Consider the following 18,773-nt stretch of genomic DNA (forward strand, 5'->3'; position numbering starts at 1 on the left):
GCGGCGGGGCCGAGCCTCGCGGCGCGGGATCGCGTGCCCGGCCGCCCCTGCCATCTCGGCGGCCGTGCGGGGCGCCCTTGACAGCGGGCAGACTCGGCGCCGGAGGGGGCGTGGGAGCCGCGCGGGGACGCCGGCAGGGCCCACGGAGCTGGGAAATGGAAGCAGCCAAAAGCCCAGGCGCGCCCAGTTAAACTTTGCCGCCGCCTCGTCGGGAGCGCCATTTGTCACGCGAGTCGTCTCCACCTGTACTCGTCCCTGCCCCGAGGCCTCCGGCGCGGACCCTTCGGCCCCGGTCCCTGCATCGGTCCAGAGCGGGCCGACGGGGCGGCGGGTTTCGCGAGGCGAGCGAGCGCGAAGCCCGAGGGGCGGTGCGGAGCGCGGGGTCAGCGCGGGGGGCAGACAAAGGCGGGGGACGCCGAGCGAGGGGAAGACAAAGCGCAGAAAGGGGGTCGGCGGCGGCGCCGGGGCCCCGGAGGCGGCACCGGGCGCGGCGGAGCCAATGGGCGGGCGCGGGGCGGGGGCCGGCGGGGGCGGCGCCGCGGTGAGGCGGCGGCGGCCGCGGCCGCTCAGGGACCACTGGCAGCGGCGGCAGCTCGCCCCCGCGCGCTCCTCGCACCGAGGCTTCCCCCGGAGACCGACCCCCGCCCCGCGGCCCAGGCCGGGGCCCGGTGAGACCCGCGGGCGGGCCGGGGGAGGGGCCGGCCTCCGGCTCGCGATTCGGACGGCCCAGGTGGGGGCTGTGGGCGCAAGGGCCGCCGCCCACGGGGTCCCGACGCCGAGCGTCTCTGTCCGTCGCTCTCGCCCGGGGTCCCGAGGCTGGCGTCCGCCCCCCGGGCGGGGCCGAGGTCCCTGAGGCCGGGCCCGCCGGGGTCCTGGGTCTGGGGTCCGGTCCACGCGGGTTCGGAGCGGAGGAGCGGGCGGCGGCTCGGCGGGGCGGGGCGGGTGGCCCAGCCCGCGGGCGCTGTCCAGGGGCTGGGCCCGCCGAACGGAGCGTAGCCGAGGCCCCGCACTGGGCAGCTTCGGGCCGGGGTCAGGCCGGGGCAGCCGCTTCTGGCTGCGGCCCCAGTGGGGCTGCCCTCCTCTGACCTCCCCTCGCGCCAGGCGGCGTCCGGGTCCGCGAAGCGTTCGGGCGACTGCGCGGAGCCCCTCCCCCAGCCGCTGCCCGCTAACTCCGCTCCTCCCGGGACACATGGTTCCACTCAGGGACCCCTGCCCCCTGGGGAGCCGCGTGGGGCCCGAGCGGGCGAAGCGGGGGGTGGGTGAGGGGCGGAAGTGGCAAGACCCAGAGCAACAGGAAATGACTTAGGGAAAGTCCCAACCACAGCCCCCCAGCCCCCTGCCTGTAAACACCCCTACCCCCACCCTGCGGGCTGGGAAGGGCTTGTAGGGCCCTCCCAACCGACTTCCCCTTGCAGAACCCAGCGGGTGCCGCGTCTCCACTCGGGGCCTCCATCGCCTCCAACGAGCCATGTTCCAGGCCGCCGGAGCCGCCGCCCAGGCCACCCCCTCCCATGTAGGTGATCAGCCGGGGTGGGAGGGCACTCCATCCCCGCAGGTGTCTGGCCCGAGCCTGAAGGGACGAGGAGCGGCCTGTTTGCCGGCCTCCCTCCCCTTCCCCCTTGAGTGTCCCTGGGATCTGGGCTGGTGATGGTCTAGGGCCCTCCTCAGCTGACCCTGCCCCACCGCCCTCTCCCTCAGGAAGCCAAAGGTGGCGGTTCCAGCAGCACGGTTCAGCGCTCCAAGGTAGGGCCCTGAGGCTGGGCTGTGCGGGGAGGAAGGGGTGGGCGCCCGTCAGGCCCCTGATGGTCTCTCCCGGAACAGTCCTTCAGCCTTCGGGCTCAGGTGAAGGAGACCTGCACCTCCTGCCAGAAGACCGTGTACCCCATGGAGCGACTGGTGGCTGACAAGCTCATTTTCCACAGCTCTTGCTTCTGCTGCAAGCACTGCCACACCAAGCTCAGGTGCACCCCCGCCCTGACCCCGCCCCAGCCCTCCTGACCCGGCCTGACCTGACCACAGTGTTCTGCTTCTGCAGCCTGGGCAGCTATGCGGCACTGCACGGGGAATTCTACTGCAAGCCCCACTTTCAGCAGCTGTTTAAGAGCAAAGGCAACTATGACGAAGGCTTCGGCCGGAAGCAGCACAAGGAGCTCTGGGCCCACAAGGAGGTGGACCCTGGCACCAAGACAGCCTGAGGCCCCTCTGGACGGCCGGGCCCCGGGTGAGGGTGGAAAGGGGATGAGGCCATTTTGCTCAGGCAGAGGGTTGCAGGGGCAGGGCTCTGCTCCCGGATTCCTTCTTCCTCAGCCGGTGGGGGTTCGGGAACCAGGATTGGGGTTTGCTCACCACCCTACTTCCTGTTTCTTTCAGCCTACCCCACCTCACCCCAGGGCCCCCCTGGGAGGCCCTCAAACTCAGCTTCCCTATCTAGGTGCCTTTTCTCCAGCAAGGAGTCAGCATGCCCCCTCAGGGTCCCAAGCTCCCTCACTGCCACCCAGGGGCCTATGTGGCCCCCACGTCTCCCCATCTACCTCTGCCCTTAGCCTGGTCCTGAGCCATGGAGACTGGAGGAAGGTGTGCCAGGGTGCCCCCTGCTGGGCCTCTATGTCCCCCAGGGCCCAGTGTAGGGGGAGGGGAACTGGAACAGCTCTGGGCCCCCTCCACCTGCAGAGGTGAGGCAGGGCGTGCCTGTCAGGGCCGGGACCATCCCACAGTGCAGAAGCAGCGGAAGGGAAAGCCTCCACCAGGCTGAGCCACAGGGACTGGGGGGGTGCTGGTGGGGCCACATTTCCCCCTCCTCCCACTTCTGCCGGTTTTGACTGTTGTAATCAATCCTATTTTAAACATGTTTCGACAGATTCTGAGTCTATTATATGGCCGATGGGGGGGAGGGGCGCGGTTTGCGGCAGGAAGGACACACCACACAGAGGTGAAGGGGAACAGCATCAGGCCAACACATTCCTGGCCTTGACTGCTGGCGGGGGTGGTGGTTAGGGTGATGGGTGTCAGGGGTCTCATCAGGCAGCCTGAGAAAAGGGGGTGTTCTTCCCAACCAGGTCTCTCCATGTCACACTCAGCGAGTTTGAGGACTGAACCCCACTGGGTCTCAGCCTGTGCTGCCCAAGGTCGGGCCGTGAGCAGGTGATGGTGCTGAGTCCTTACCTAGATCTTCTTTGTCCCGGAAATCAGGAAGGGATGGGCGAACCAGGGGATCCAACAAGTTGTGTCCAAGGGCTTAGCCTCTGTGCCTTTCCCCAGCAAGGAGCCAGTGTGCCCCTTCAGGGTCTCGCTTCCACTTTTCCAGCTCCAGGGAATGGGGCAGTCATGGTCACCATCCCAAGCAGTCAAAGGAGAAACAGCTCTTCTTCTCTTGGGGACAACAGTTTACAGTGACACAAACAAGGAGAACCTAAGACCCCACCCCTCAGGAGAACACAGACAGGAAGTCGGGACTGTCCTGGTCCCCCCCAGCTGACTGGACTGTGTAAACTGGCAGAACAAGACGGCAGACTCCTAGGGGACTACCTGACCCCAACCCTGTACAAGTCCTTAAGTCCCTAAGTGACCTCGTGCCCACAGAACAGGGCAGGAAGCAGGGCCTATCCGGTGGTAGATAGGCCTCTGTGCTGTGCTGCCCTGGAAGTGACAGAGCCAACAGGAAGCAGGGTTGGCACTCTGAGCCTGGGTCCTCAGAGCATGAGGGGAATGCGGAGCCCCTCACTCAGGGCAGCTCTAACTTCTGCACCAGAGGCCTCAGCTGGGGACGAGGTTGGTCTTCCTCTACCCAGAGCTAAGCAACAGCATCAGCTCACCCAAGAAGAGCCAGCAGAGGTGGCTTGTGGCGGTAACCTGCCTCGCAAGGATGTGACTTCGGCCGGCAAGGACTTCCCGGGGCTGGGAGGACTAGTGGATCCCACAGAGGTCCTGGGAGCTGAGCCACAGTGACGCTCAAGTCGGGTGAGCTGACAGTGTCGCCTCAGGAAGTCAGCTGTGGTAGGACCACCTTCAGTAAAGCGCCGAGGAGTTGGGGAGGAAGAGAGGGCGCCACCTCTGAGCTAGCAGTGCCCAGGACCCCTCTGGGAATCATTTCAAGTTCTCTGCTGAGGGACGCAAGCTTGTTGACAGGCAGCATAACCTGGCTTCTCCCAGGTAAACACTTATTGCCTCCACCCCACAACCAAAAGCACTGCCACAGGACCCCTTGGGTATAAATGATCCCTTTTATTGTAAGTAATGCACGACACTGGCCTGGCTTTGCACTGCAAGCCCTCGGTCAAGATATAGTCAAATAACTATGGCTGCAGGTTCTTCTGCACGATCCACAATTCAGACTCACAGAGCTGGGGTGGGCAGGAGGGCAGTGGAGAGTGGACTGTCCCCAGCCCTGGCCTCTCCATCTTGGGTTGGCCAAGGCCGAAATACCCCACGGAATGATAAGCAAATGGTGGCATGGCCCTTCCCACAGCCAGCCTGGGGCTGCTAGGAGATGGCCCTTCAGATCCTTTGGGCCAGGCCATCCTAGGCCCCACAACTTTTCATCTGGATTATTTAATAAAAAAAAAAAAACAACAATAAATTAAAATTAAGCAACAGCTTGGTCCTGAGGATGCTGAGCCAGCATGTCCACAGTTTTTGGCACACAAAAAAGAAAAATCAGGGTCTCGTTTTTTTGGAGTGTAGGATTTGTTGGCTTGTTGGCAAATTCATTTTTAAGAACACATTCCCTGTGAGGTAAGACCCCGGGGGTGGGGCTCTGTGAGAGCCTGAACCTGGGACACAGAGTCGTCTCATCTGGCACCGGCACCGCTTTCCTGTTGGGGTCGGGGACTGGGGGTTGGGGTGTGGGCCCAAGAAGAATGCTACAGCCATCAGGACGGGGTTGTGGAGAGGCCGAGCTGCCAATCAGCAGCTTTGGTCGAGACAAGGGGCCGGTCCCCTCCCTGGGCAAGAGCCGAGGTGGAGGCAGGAGCATACACTCACTGTCTTCAGAGGGCCCGGCTGGGGTGCCTGACGGAGGCCCCTGGGGGCGAGGATGGAAACAGAGGCTCAGGCCCAACTGGCACCGTGCAACACACATTCCTGCAAAACCAGCTGCTTTCGTTTGCTCTTCTCTCTCTTGAGGCGTCCATCACCTGTAACAGTCTAGAATTGATATATATAAAAACCATCAAATATGATCTGAGATATAAATTAACAAGTACAAGGCCTCACATTACATGATGTGAAAAGGCTAAAAACAGCGATAGAAACTACATTCATAAAAGTGCATCGTCAACATACAACGAAGGCTTTGGCTTGTTCTGGTGCCCGTGGGGGAGTGGGCATGGCTGGCAATGAGCTGCCTGGCGCGAATCCCCAGCTCCTTGGAGACACCCATCCCTGGGCACTGGCTTTTTTTTTTTTTTCTCTTTTAACAACAACTCCCAAGGAAACTGGGTGTTGAGAGGGAGGAGCTCTAGCAATAGGCACATTTTGGAGGGGAGGGGCCGGAAGAAAGGACCAGCGCCCAGGCTGAGGTAAGTAAGGCCGACTCTAAGCTGCTTGAAGATAACTGGCTCCCCGAGCCCTGCTGCCATTCCACCCCCAGGGGAGCGAGAAGGGAAAGAGGCTGAGACCTTGTGGGGATGGGCGAGGCTGGCCACGGAGGAACAGAGCTGGAGGTTCCCGACACAGGTGGTGGCATCACACAGGCTCTCCCTTCTACCAGGCAGAGCTCTGGCCTAGCAGGTCACAACCCGCAGACAGCCTGATACAACTCCCCAGCTCTGCGGGACGCACCACTCAGGGTAGCCAGCCGGCTCAGATGCCCTCACCATACTGCCTGTCACCTTCTCTGCTCCGGTGGGGGAACAGGTGCCAGCCAGGAGCACAAGGCCTGGGGCCATGACCCTCAGTTCTTTCCAATCTGGCCGAAGGCCCCAGCCCCCAGCAGGGATACTCAAGATCCCAGAGGGCACACGAAGTCGCCAGTTTAGAAACTGGGTACAGCCTAAGAGTGACTCCAACTTGTAAAACACAGACAATTGCATTGACAGAACTGGGTCTCCCCTCAGTGGGGGCAGTTCCACATCTCAGGCCCCTGCTTGAGGGTGTGTGGTGGGGGGGCAGGGTCATGGGGGCAGGCAGGACAGGCTCCTCCTTCCCTGAATAAGGCAGCATAACAGTTGCTTCATTCATCTTTGGTAAAGGACAGGGGCTGGCAAAGCTGGCCTGGGGCTCCAGGGAGAGGGCCGCCCAGGCCTCAGCTTTCCATTGGCTGTGGGGTGCTGGGCTTTACCTCAGGCTTGGGTGGGCTCATCAGCCCAGAGATGCCCTGGTGGTCTCCAGACATGGGGAGGAGAAACAAAGTAACACTCTGAATGAAAGTAACACTATTCAGACCCTTGTGTCCATCCTGTGCCCCAGACTCTCTGGGGTCTGGTGCTGATGGCCATGTCAAGACACAGCCCCGAGGGTGGGGCCCTGGGTGCCTCGCACACTGTTCCAGCTCCTTCCCCTCCAGGCTGAGCTGAGGACGCTGGTGCTTCGGGTCTGGCAGGCTGGGGGCTCCCAGTCCGTGAGGCTGCAGCCGCCCTCCCAGGCTCCGGGCCCCAGCAGCAAAAGGGCACAGACAACGCTGGCTGGACTCAGCTCCATGGTCCATGGCCCAACTTTGCTGAGCCCCTCAGCAGCCCCTCGCCCATGCAGAAGGGGCGGCCGGCAGCAGTGTGGCCTTGAGAGCTCAGTACACAAGCTGTGCAAAGTGGTGTGTGAGCAGCTCCTCGGCCGAAGGTCTCTGGCGGGCCTCCACAAAAATGCGCCTCAGGAAGTCCCGGCCGTGTTCAGAGATGTGAGAGGGCAGCTGAGGGTTGGTGGGCTGGGTGGCAATCTTGAAAATGGCGGCCATAGCTTCATACTCTGCCCAAGGTGGTTTCTCTGTCAGCATCTCCACCACCGTGCAGCCCAGGCTCCTGGAGAGAGAGAGAACCCCCGCGTCACCCCACAGCCAGCCCCAAGCTCCCAGCCGCCCCGCACACAGTTGTGAAAGGAGGTGCCTTTCTCGAAACACACTGAGGCGGGATGGGCCAGGCTGGGGGTGAACACCCCTGAAGAGGGCCCCCACAGCCAGAAGAGGTTTCACAGTCCTGTTAACTTCTTCCACGTGGGCTTCATCAACCTGCACCCACCCGGCTGCTTCCTGATATCAGGGGGGAACCACTGAGCATGTGCAGAAAGTGCTCTGAAATAACAGTACTGGTTTCCTACTGCTGATCTAACAGTGACCATGAACCCAGTGGCATAAAAAAGCAGCCTAGGTGTGTTCCTGCTGTGGAGATCAGACATCTAAGGGCAGTCTCACTGGGCTGAAGTCAGTGTGCCACTCGGGACCGTTCCTTGTGGAGGCTCTCAGGGGAAAGCCCGTCTCCTGGCCTCTTCCCACTCTTAGAGGCTGCCTGTGTTCTTGGCTCATGGCTCCTTTCTGGTCTCACTCCAACCTCTTGTTTCCTTTGTCACACCTCTTACTACTCATTCTAATCTACTGCCTCTTTTATAAAAAGGATCTTTGTGAGTATACTGGGCCTATCTGGATAATCCAAGATCATCTCCCCATTTCAAAATTCTTAAAAATCATGTCTGCAAAGGCCCTACTGTCACATAAGGTAACACTAACTCATCCCTTTGGGATTAGGGTATGGACATCTTCAGGGACCACTATTCTGCCCCCCCACAGTAACATTCTAAGAGGAAGTGATGCTCTCATAACTTTCAGGCCCTTTCAGAGGATGGACGCAAAATTAGAGCAGCTGCAGGCCATCTGAGCACTAGGAAAGGGAGCCGAAGCCTACCACTACTGCTTAGAGACCCATCCAGGCCTTCAAATGGGATCCGAGTTCTTTCAAGCATTTAGCAAACACCTCAGGGATGTTTTCCATGGCCTAAGCTCTCAGCAAGAATAGTTGCTGTTCAGAGTGAAAACACAACACATCTGCTGTGTGTACTGCTGCAGACTCTACCACCCCTGCTCACATGGAGCCTGCAACCTGGCCTCGCTGGCCAGAGGCCAATCCTCACTCTTGCCACACTGCAGAGCCCTCAGCCCCATTTCTAAACTGGAGCCACTAAAGCCCAGACCAGGAGATGGGGGTCCCAGCATGTCCCCAGCACACTCACCACACGTCTGCCTTCCTTCCGTAGCCCTCACCGCTGATCACCTCGGGGCTCATCCAGTAGGGAGTGCCAGTGACTGAGCGCATGCCCGTGCCGGACATGCAGATGGTCTGCAGGCGCTTGCTGGCCCCAAAGTCCCCCAGCTTCACATTTCCAGCAGAGTCTCGCAGGATGTTGGCTCCTAAGGCATGAAAGGGCAGAGGCTGCAGCCCTGGACCCCTGGCACTTGCCGCCATCCTCCTTCTGTCCCACCCTCCCAGTCCAAAGGGCTGCTGGGTAGGATGGGGGCCTCGTGAGCTGGAACTGAACCACACAGAGCTAACAGGCTAGTGGTGGGAGGCATCTACAGCAGCGAACAGTCATCACCACAGCTAGCATCTGCAGAGCCCTTCGCTGTGTTTTTCCAAATCACTGAACTGATCTTTACACCAGTCCCCCAAGGAAGCCATTAGGATTTCATGTTTCAGAAAGTTCACAACAACCAGGTGGAGAGTCCCCGAGTTCCTAGGTCATGGCGAGCCCACAGCCTGCCCCGCTCACCCTTGATGTCCCGGTGAACAATCATGTTGCTGTGCAAGTAGGACATGCCTTCCAGTATCTGCCGGGTGTACTTCCGGGTCACGCTCTCTGTCAGAGCACCGTAGGCCTTCAGCTGGTCTTTCACTGAACCCTAAAGTCACAGGAGTCAGAGCGGTCACTGCAGGAAGGCGGAGGGAAGAGGGCAAGGCTATTTCCAGCCCCCAACGTTCAGCAAGGGAGTGACGTCCAGTCCCCATTAATGCAGGCCAGGCACCATGCTAAGGGCTGTCAGGCAGCTTGGAGAAAAGTATGAGACAGCCCTTCCCTCACGCCAGGGTGACCCAAACCCAGAAGGGAGGTCTGTGTGCTCCAGGTAAAGGCAGTACCTACTGGATAGTACAGCTGCCCTGTAAGCCTCAGGTCAGGGGAGCCTGGGACAATTCTCACCCCACACCATCACTGCAGCCAGATGCAGGGCCTGCTGACTCCATGTCCTGCCCCTGCCTTACTTTTCCCCTGGAGCCTCTGGAGTCTCAGGTAACCAGACTCATGTCAAAGGGACCCCTCCTCCAGAGTCCCAGCCCCATGACAGTCCCTCTCTTGCATGTCCGTCTGCGTCACAGGGCACATACCCCTGGCATGTACTCCATGAAGATGGTTAGTGTCTTCTCAGCACGGTCCCGCAGGCAGCCGTAGTACTGCACTATGCGCTCATGCTGCAAGTTCTTCAGCAACTGGATCTCGCACTCCAGAGCACTCACCTCCTGGGAAGGGGCCCAGTGGTCACTGAGGCTTGCAGGCCTCAGTTCTACCTGCCTGGCATCAGCTCAGCTTGCCCTAGTCAGTGGCCTCAGAGGAGCCCATGTGCCGTGGAACTTCGGCTGAAGAAAACGGGGAATGTCTCAACTGTCTGGCCCTTGCCCACAATGCTGGCTAAGCTGTGGGATGGGGCATTCCCATGCTGGAAGACAGCAGACGGTGGGGTGGGAGATGGGTTTGTGGGTGCAGCTAAGGAGTTCAGATAACTGCTGAATTTGTCCACTCAAACTGGAGTGAAGGCCACAGCCAAAGCTAAGCTCCAAAGACAGGCTCCTTCCTGGCTCAGGGGCTGGGAGAGCGGCATCTGTCTGCTGAGGTGGGGGGTTGGGGGGCAGGAGTTGCTTGTTGTGGCACTGGCCATCCAAGCCAGTCTGGGCAGCTAGGTACTAACTAATCTCTTCCTAGGACTGGGGTAGATGGTAAAGGAGCTTTGGAGGAAGAATGATGGGAGAAACAACCTGTAGCATCTCAAGCAATTAGTCTGTGCAACAAGACAGGCATTTTGCTGAGAAGGAGGAATTAGAAGTCAGACCGTAGGGAAGGCAGTACCTTGCTTGTCTCAGGACTGTCTGGGTCAAACTGCACCTGCTTGGAAGCAAGTTCTCGTCCTGTGTCCACGTCATAGCACAAATAGACCCTGCCAAAGGCACCCTGGCCTAGGAGCTTCCCTCGGCGCCAATTAATAGGGGCACTGGGAGCTGCAGGAGAACAGTAGGAAAGAGCATTAGAGTTCATGCACTTATTTCCCGACATTCCACCTCATTGTCCGAAGGCCCAAGCTGCCCCTCACCAGGCGTCATCACACCTCAGCACAGCATCTCCACCCTCACCTGGAACAGGCTCAGGGCCCTGGCCAATCAGACCTCTAGGCCCACACCCTGATAAGCAGAGGACTAGCTAAAATCACAGTTAAATGCTTATCTGAACTGATTAAACACCTTTATACTTCCAAGGCCCCCAGACAGCTCATTATGTCAGGGATTAAGGAGATTGCTCTTCATTTAAACATGGAGAAACTAAAGGCCAGAGAGGAGTGGCTCATCACACAACAGTGGAGTGAGGACCAAGGTCCAGGGGATCTGCTGCCCCCTCAGGCTCTTCCCCTGGGTACGGATGGGCCAGGGCAGCCACCCGCCAAGCCCAACAGCCCAGGGGACTCGCTGGCCCCCGGCCCTGAGCATCCCCCAGGCAGGCCCTCCCCAGCCAGGCCCACTCCTCACACTTGGTGGGTACACTCCTCTCCTGCACAGAGAGGGCGTTCTCGCTGTCGGCGCTCCGCAGGCGCCCTCGGGGGTCCAGGTACTGCACTGCCAGGCCCATGTTCTCGCCGTTTGTGCTCAGGGAGCGGCTAGAGGGCACCAGGGTGAACAGGTTGCCTTGATGACGCCGTATTCGGGGAAAAGTTCTTCTGCCTGAAGGGGTGCAGGGGCCAGAGTAGAGCAAGTCAGCGCCCTGACTGCAAGGCCAAATGTGCCAACCAGGTCATAACACCAGCTCCAGTCCATCTTCTCTTCCCTCCCACCCGACTCTGGCCAGAATGGCTGATGTCTCAAGCATCCTGAGGATCAGGACAAAAGCAGGAATCAGCAAGCAGCCAGGGGGTTTAAGGAAAGCCAGCCAAAGGGAAAGTGCAGGGCTGGCCCTCATGCCCCACAACACCCGTGGGGCCAATCCATGGCTGCTCTGTTTTCCTTGGCATCTTAATCCTACACTTCTGTGGAAGCTCCATTCCGTTTGCTGCCTGAGGCAGAAGAGGGCAGTGGAGAGTTAGTGCCTGGAGCACAAAGTGCCCTCAGACAAAGGAATGAGTTCCTGGAGGCAGTATCCATCTACAATACCATCCTCCTCTTTAAAAAAACCCTGACTCTGCTGCCTCAAGCCTGCATGCAGCTCCTCAGGAATAAAGGAAACGTGGGGCCTGGAGTGCCTGGGCCGCCCCGTTCCAGTAGCGTTTCCTGGCAGAGCGCTCACCAGCCCTCCTGAGGTGGCCGGCAGGGGGCAGCGTGCAGGCACACTCACCGTCACTGTAGTCCTTGTGGTGCACAGACACGTGGTAGCGCCGGGGGTAGGTTCCACCTTTGACCCCTTTGTCATAGAGCTGAGTTTCCCGATCTGAGGAAAGATAGGGGTCACTGGCTTCTCAACAGGCCCAGGTGAGCCTCCAGGTCACCTGAGACCTCACAGCAGCAGGCCCCAGAAGATTAAATACAGCCCTGGCTTCTCTTCCCCCCTGAGCCGTCCAGGGCAGATTGCCGGCAGCCCCGCCTGGACACCTTGCAGTGCTTACCCAGGCTCTGGAGAACTCACCCGAGAATTCCTGTCTGTTGTCTGGGAAGCTCTGGGCTCGGGACATTCGTGATTTCCGGAAGGATGGGCTAGAAAAACAAAATGAATCACACAGCAGACTTCAGGGTCCCTCCAAAGCAGCTCACCAGGTCAGAGGGCAGGATACCCAGACACACTGCTTTTTCTAACTCCTTCCCACACATGTCATTATATGGTAGGAAGCAGAGTTCAAGAGAAGCAGACCTTTCCTAAGCTTCCTACTTTCCCTTCACTAGTCTGAGGCCCACAGCTGACAGGACCCTGCATAATGAGGCCCTCCAGTGCTCCCGACTTCCACAGTGGGGCAGAGTGCTGGATCTTACCCTTTCCTCCCACTCTGGGAACAGAAGAACTGCGAATGATCCCTTGCTCAGGGCAGTCATAAAAACAGTAATAACATCCAGGATCTTCCTTTCAGACTAATCACCACTATTCCCTCTTAGAGATATGGAAAACTGAGGAACAGAGAGGTTAATGGACTTGTCCAAAGCTATTCGACTAATATTTGGTGGGGTTGGGTCTAATGGCTCCAGGTCCCATGAAGGGAAGATGAAAGCTCTGACCTTCGGTTATGCTGGGCCCCAAGGAAGTAAGTCCAGGTCACTGAGTCTGACTCCCAAGGAGATGAAAACAAACCACTGGAGGGCCAGAGGAAAAACTCAAGAATCAAGAGAGTCATCTTTACAAGCATCCACCTGAATGGTTCTTTTCCCTCATGTGTGAGTGCCTTTGGAGAAGCTCAAAACTCAGAAACTCTCAAGGCAGTGGTACAGGAACTGTCCTCTACTTCCCAACTACCAGACTTTCTGTGGTCCTGCCCCACACCTCCCCGCCCCCACCAGCGTGGCCACAAAACTCAGAAGAGAGTTCAAAGCCATAGTCAGTCCCTGTCCTGGAAGAGCTCTCAGTTCACAGTAACAACTCTGGCACTTTTACCAGTGCCTTCTTGCTCTTCTGCTTGGAAAGTCTAAAATAAGGCTGCAAATTGGATGCCAACAGCAACTGTGACTGTGTTCTATGACGCCTGGAGGGAGACCACACTCACCAGAGCACAGGTCTGTTAGAAGAGACACAGTACAGATCTGGCCAGGGTCACAAGGTGATTACCCGTGTGAGCAATTAATCAGTTCCACAAAGAGAAGAAAATCCTCCAAACTGTTCGGTAGCCTCTGACCACAGCCCTAAGCCAAGCCAGACATGGTCAAAATGTGTTCCTGGGCATGATGAGGTCAAGGAGAGAGACTGGCTGGATCAGTGCCAAAGCCATCTCTAAACACCCCTGCTGACTGACGAACCAGCTCCACAGACTGTGGGGTGTGTAAAGGACAGCACTTGTTCCCTCCCAAAGTGTAATAAGAACACAGCTGGTGCGTAAGATTACACATCAAGTGGGCAGTGTGGTAAGCTAGGCAGTCTGGATTATTTTGTTTTCAGGTTTTTAGACCCCAGTTTCTTATTCCACCAGAAATACTTGGAGAAAAGAAAAAAATGAAAGTAAACCTACAGGTGATAATTCAATTTTGTCCCCAAAACACTGAAGGTCCACTGCTTCTCAGTCCAGACCTCAGCAATGAGGCCAGGGGTACAATGAGGCCAAGGGCAGCATGTATTATGTGGGAAGTCAAAACACATAAAAAGTGCTGGAAACAACGGAGCAAGCATTTATCCCTGTGAGCTGCTACATGACCTATTACATCCATCTAATTACACAAACAGAACACTCTCCTTGGAAAATTAAGGAGAGGGCTCGGAACGCTAGCGAGAGGTTTCTCTCCAAAAGCATGAGGTTCTAGCCATGGGCCTGCAGACCAGTGTCTAGTTCAGGGACACACACACTAGCTAACTCTATTTCCTCAGCTCATCAGTTCCAAAAATGCCTGTGTACCAACTCCCGAACCAGCCACAGTCCCATACCTGTCTGCTGACCTGTCCAAGGACTGGCAGCTTCCTGACAAGGAGTTTTCAGCACTGCTCAGAGGATCCAGCATCTGCAAGGCAAGGTATACAGTAAAGCCCCAGCCCCAGCCCGAGCCAGGTACCCAGCCAAGACCAGCAAAAGGTCCTTTTTTTTCCCCCCAAAATATGAAAGTGCCCTTTCTCTGCCTGGGCAGTGGGAAGAATGGTTAGGCAGGTACCGTTCTCCCCCACAGTCTGAAAGGCAAGTTTCCAGGAGTGAGAAAAATGCCTGGCTGGCATCCCAAGGCGCTCTGCCAGGAGAGCAAAGCAGAGACGCTGCTTCTCTGGTTGGCATTTTCTTGGCTTGTGAAAGCTGAAGCCTGGTGCTGGAGACGGTACTACCCTGCAGAGGCTTCCAGTGTGTGTGGGCAGGAAGGTGATACTTCTGTGTATGGAGTGTAAATACTCCACAATTTATAATTTACAAAGACAAGGAGTGTCCTCGTTTCACAGATGAGCCACCGCAGGTCTGGAAAGGGGAGGAGTATTGTCTGAAGTCATGAAACAAGTCAGTGCACAACTGACACAGAATACAAGTTTCCCAGTTCCTGGTTCTCAGGCAGGGCCAACAGGTATCTATGTGAGTTGAAATGTTTCTCTGGCTCTTGGTCAAATGCAGTAACAAAAAGCCTTCAGATTAGCCTTTTCTCCAACTGATCTCCCTTCATTTTGCCTGGGGGTGGGGTGTAGTGTTCACTGTTAAAGAATTCATTATCTGAGATCCAAAGTCAAGCATTACATAGGGAAGCAGAGTATCAGAACTATGAAAATCCATGAACAACTTTTATAAAATTGGTTTCCAAGTCAAATGATCTCTTCCCATTTAATGCTGGAGACCATTTCACCTATAATTTCACCCGTATATTGTCATGTGATTTTTTTTAAACTGCCAATCAAGGCAAACTAATTGCAAAGTAAAATCCCCCAAATCTTGCTAAGGAGATAGGATTTCCCCAAGTGGATAAAACCAACACGGGAAAGAATTGCTCCCAATCCAGAAAGTACATATTTGGCAAAGTTAGATCAGATAACAGAAGAGAAAATGAGCAAGAATAACAACATGACAGGTGTGATGAAGGAGGAAGAATACCAAAGGTTCAAGAGAGGCCATTGGAAAACACACTGAACCCTGTGAAGGTTTCTGTTTTTGTTTTTTGTTGTTTGTTTTTTTTTTTAAAAGGACCCTCTTTTAGGGACTTGCCCTGGTGGTCTCGTGGTTGAGACTCGGTGCTTTCGCTGCAAGGGGCATGGGTTCGATCCCCAATGGAACTATTATCCCATATGCTGCTCAGCCAAAAAAAAAAACACCCTCTTTATGACAGTGCTGCAGAAGTCAAAGGGAAGGAAGTTACGTTGCATTAGCAAAATTCTGTTATAAAAATCAAGCCAAAAAAAAAAAAAACCTAGCCTGAACCATGCTTTGTTCATTCTGAAAATTAGCAAATAGATGCAGCCATTACTCAAATCTGATTAAAGAAAAAATAAAACAAACTTCTCTTAGTTCCACTTTTCAAGAAAGTCCCAGTTGGATATTCTTTCACTACATACCATGCTGTTTTGGTCTCTGTTGAGTAGATTTATCTTGAATGGCCCATTACCAGCAGCAATTTTCCACTAAAGACACAGGCACTGAGGAAGGACCTAGTCATTGCCCTGCTACCACCTTCCATGGTCTTCCTAAAGGCCTCTCCTCACTACAAGTCTAATACTCCCATGCCTTCCAGGGCCATGAAGGTAACATAAAGAAGTAAAAGGACCAGGATATAGGACCATGGGGAAGGATAGAGAGCAAAGGCAACCAAACTCATTAACAACCTCTGAGGTTTTATACCCAAGTTACCCCTCGTACAGCTGATGTCTGGAAGCACTCTGGTTAGAGAAAAAGGAAAGGATGGTCAGTAAGATAACCAAGAGGGGACTCTATAGATAAAAGTACTCTAGGTCACTGTTCTAAACATCAATTTATCTGGAAGGCAGGACTACAGAAGAGAGCAGAAGCAATGTAAAACTGCTTCTCATAGCCTGTACAAGTGAAACAATGCTGGAAAAGTCATAAGAATCAGTTTTAGGAAAAGTTGTAAGAATCGGTTTTTTTGGTAAAACCCCCCATGTGTTGGTGCTGGCCTTCTACGGGATGCTTTTAGTTTTAAGACATTTCCCCTTTGAAGATCAAATTCCAAAAGTTTAGAAGACGTATCTTTTTCTTTGCAATCAAAGCAAGCTCACTGAAAAAACTTCAGAATGAAGCCAGAGATCTCATTCTTGCTGAGTTCACTAAGCCAAAGTGACATTTTCATCAAGTGAGCCACAAGTTTAAAAAGCCAGCCATCAAAATGGGTAAGATACTGTGGTGAACACACCCTAAGATGACCCCCCAACTCCGCTCCCCTCAGTGAGTCACAATCTTTCATAACTGCCTCACCTGAGTATAGGTAGAACTTGTAATTCGCTTCTAGTCGACAGACCATGGCAAAGTGGATAGGACATTCATTCCCCTAACTGTGTTATACTACGTGAGACTCCATCTTTGCAGACTGGAGCAAGAGACTCTCCTGGTAGCCTGGAAGTGAGAGGGCCACACCGCAGGGAACTGCAGGTGGCTTCCAAGAGCTCAGAGGGGCCCCTGGCTGACAGCCAGCAAGAAAACAGGGGCCACAATGCTACAACCACAAGACACTGACCAACAACCATGTGGACCTAGAACGGAACCCCAAGCTTCAGGAAGAAATACAGCCTGGCTGACATTTGATTGCAGCCTTGTGCGACCCTGAGCAGAGAACCCAACGAAGTCATGCCTGGATCTTAGACCCCAGGAAACTGTAAAATAATAAATGTCTGCTGTTTGTGCTGCTAAGCCTGTGGTTGTTTTATATAGCAACAGATAACTAATATAGTTGTCTACTATCATAAAAGTTCACCCAAAGTAGCCAGTCCTACTCTGGACTGGTATACTCCCTACCTTTCATAAAGCAATAGCAAAACTAAAAGCTGGCTGATGGAAAAGGAAAAAAAAAAAATGTGTGTTTAGGACTGGTCATATGTTAAAACTGCTGAAAGGAAGCACACAAACAGCAGGGTGGTTTCTGCAGTTTGTGTGAGACCAGTGAGAGGACCAGAGGAGGGAAAAGCTGTCAAACGCATGTCTAGCACTGAGGAGGCGAGGTAGCTTAGATCCTGTCCTTGGTGAAAGTGAAGTCGCTCAGTCGTATCTGACTCTTTGCGACCCCATGGACTATACAGTTCATGGGATTTTCCAGGCCAGAATACTGGAGTGGGTAGCCGTTCCCTTCTCTAGCGGATCTTCTCAACCCAGGGATCAAACCCAGGTCTCCCACATTTCAAGTGGATTCTTTACCAGCTGAGTCACAAGGGAAGCCCAAGAATACTGGAGTGGGTAGCCTATCCCTTCTTCAGTGGATCTTCCTGATCCAGGAATCGCACCTGGGGTTCGAATGCAGGGGTCTCCTGCATTGCAGGTGAATTCTTCACCAACTGAGCTATCAGGGAAGCCCTGTCTTTGGTAGAAATTGATATTTGGCCCTTAGAAAGGAAATATCCATACCTGGGCAGGCCTGGTTTACAAAAGAGCTACTGGATGGGACTCAAGTCCCTCACTTGCACACCATGCCCACTGAGGAACCCCCATTATAACCTTGGTCTGACACCTCCCAAGACACACACCCTCTATATATAAGCCAGACTATACTCACACACTGCTCGCTGGTCTCGGGTATGAACTCGCCCTCGCTGTTGATGCTGGTGTAGGAGCCCTGCCGGGCGATGCGCTGCTGCCGCTCGGGCACATAGCCAGGGGGAGGCGAGCTTCGGCCGGGGTTCTGGGAGCCTAGAGCACAGAAACAAGATCCTTGATGGGAGAGCCCACGACCCACAGCCTGAGAGGAGCAGACACGAGGCCAGCTTGGATCCAGCATCTGCTTGGTGGTGGAGAGCCCATTTGGCTCTCTGAACATCCTGGAAGAGAGGGCGGGCCTCCTCCTAGCAAAGTGCTGGGGTTGAGGGAAACTTCCTGAACCAGGCAGCTTCTCCCCCTAATCCAAGGACCCCAAGAAGGAAGAAAACTCCTTAAGAGAAAAGTCAAAGAATGGTGGTAGGCTTGCTCTTTGAAAGACAGTCTTTGAGGAGTTTAAAACTACTATTTTCAACGTCCTTCAAACAAGTGATTCCTTCATTCTTCTACACAAAGTCACTCATTCAGAATATATGGATCATTCAGTTTGTAGGGAAGATATTGTAATGAATTCACCACCAAGAGGAGTTGGTATTCCAATCTCTTGTTGGAGGCATCAACTCACACTCTCTCCAAGAACCACCTGGATTAGTTATCTCAGATGGGAAGCACCTGAGACTCTTGGTAACCTGGCTTCCCCACTTGACTCTAAAGCAGAGACTAGAAACCAAACTGCTCTGAAAACATGTGTAGAATTATGCTGGATTTCCACTTTCAACACCTCACTCACAGCTACAAATTCTGAGATAAGGCAGTGTCTAAACCATGCCTTTCAAATGATCTCAAACAACCCATGGAAGAAAGAGTCTGCTCAAGCTTTCTAAGCCCTGGCAGAAATTGATGCTGCTCAGAGTAGAAATTTAGAGATACTGTGCCATCAACTAACAGAGCAAAGAAATCAGTCATTTTCTTTCTTTTTTTTTTCTGGTCACCCGCACAGCATGTGGGATCTTGGTTTCCTGACAAGGGATCAAACCCACATAACCTGTAGTGAATGCACAGTCTTAACCACTAGACCATCAGGAAAGTCCTCCTTTTCTTTTCTATCCTGTTACTTTGCCTTTAGTTCTCACAACACTCCTACAGTGAAGGTGCACTATGTTTATCCACTGTGTGCAGAAGGGGAAGCCAAGGCCCGAAGTCATATAGTGACTCAACGGTGGTGCTGCAGCCAGCAAACAGCCTTTGTGACTCCCAGTACAGTTTGGGACTGTAATTTACTTCCAGAAAGGGCAGGCATACCATTCAACACAGAGAT

At 54.8% G+C, this 18,773-nt stretch overlaps 2 protein-coding genes across 6 annotated transcripts in view; one reads left to right on the forward strand and one right to left on the reverse strand.

Moving 5' to 3' along the window:
* The first annotated feature begins 538 nt into the window (after positions 1 to 538).
* Positions 539 to 2,859, forward strand: LIMD2 (LIM domain containing 2). 2 transcript variants are annotated; one of them, XM_065909600.1, is made up of 5 exons: positions 539 to 668; positions 1,416 to 1,513; positions 1,699 to 1,743; positions 1,822 to 1,961; positions 2,036 to 2,859. In XM_065909600.1, the coding sequence occupies exons 2-5, from the start codon at positions 1,469 to 1,471 to the stop codon at positions 2,193 to 2,195; spliced, it is 390 nt and encodes a 129-aa protein (XP_065765672.1). In that variant the 5' UTR covers positions 539 to 668; positions 1,416 to 1,468; the 3' UTR covers positions 2,196 to 2,859. The 2 variants fall into 2 exon arrangements, with proteins under 2 accessions (XP_065765672.1, XP_065765673.1); XM_065909601.1 differs by having other exon boundaries at positions 547 to 730.
* Positions 2,860 to 4,201: 1,342 nt separating this feature from the next.
* The window catches only part of MAP3K3 (mitogen-activated protein kinase kinase kinase 3), a 59,473-nt gene continuing 44,901 nt past the window's right edge, over positions 4,202 to 18,773 (reverse strand). For 2 of the 4 annotated variants that reach the window (XM_065909400.1, XM_065909402.1), the window contains 10 exons: positions 17,478 to 17,611; positions 13,738 to 13,799; positions 11,794 to 11,861; positions 11,506 to 11,598; positions 10,707 to 10,898; positions 10,036 to 10,184; positions 9,300 to 9,431; positions 8,689 to 8,818; positions 8,152 to 8,329; positions 4,202 to 6,950 (listed from right to left, as the gene is read on the reverse strand). In XM_065909400.1, the coding sequence (XP_065765472.1) occupies positions 6,722 to 6,950; positions 8,152 to 8,329; positions 8,689 to 8,818; positions 9,300 to 9,431; positions 10,036 to 10,184; positions 10,707 to 10,898; positions 11,506 to 11,598; positions 11,794 to 11,861; positions 13,738 to 13,799; positions 17,478 to 17,611 (1,367 nt within the window). In that variant the 3' untranslated portion in view covers positions 4,202 to 6,721. Of the gene's footprint in view, positions 6,951 to 8,151; positions 8,330 to 8,688; positions 8,819 to 9,299; positions 9,432 to 10,035; positions 10,185 to 10,706; positions 10,899 to 11,505; positions 11,599 to 11,793; positions 11,862 to 13,725; positions 13,800 to 17,477; positions 17,612 to 18,773 lie in introns of all 4 variants that reach the window. The other 2 variants (XM_065909399.1, XM_065909401.1) reach the window with 1 other exon arrangement.

Source organism: Muntiacus reevesi, chromosome 18 (genome assembly GCF_963930625.1).
Source record: "Muntiacus reevesi chromosome 18, mMunRee1.1, whole genome shotgun sequence".
NCBI lineage: Eukaryota > Metazoa > Chordata > Mammalia > Artiodactyla > Cervidae > Muntiacus > Muntiacus reevesi.

Coding starts and splice junctions, on each gene's coding strand:
- LIMD2 (XM_065909600.1), top strand. CDS start 1,469: ATGTTCCAGGCCGCCGGAGCCGCCGCCCAGGCCACCCCCTCCCAT. Junction 1,514..1,698: donor CCCAGGCCACCCCCTCCCAT/GTAGGTGATCAG, acceptor CCTCTCCCTCAG/GAAGCCAAAGGTGGCGGTTC. Junction 1,744..1,821: donor GCACGGTTCAGCGCTCCAAG/GTAGGGCCCTGA, acceptor CTCCCGGAACAG/TCCTTCAGCCTTCGGGCTCA.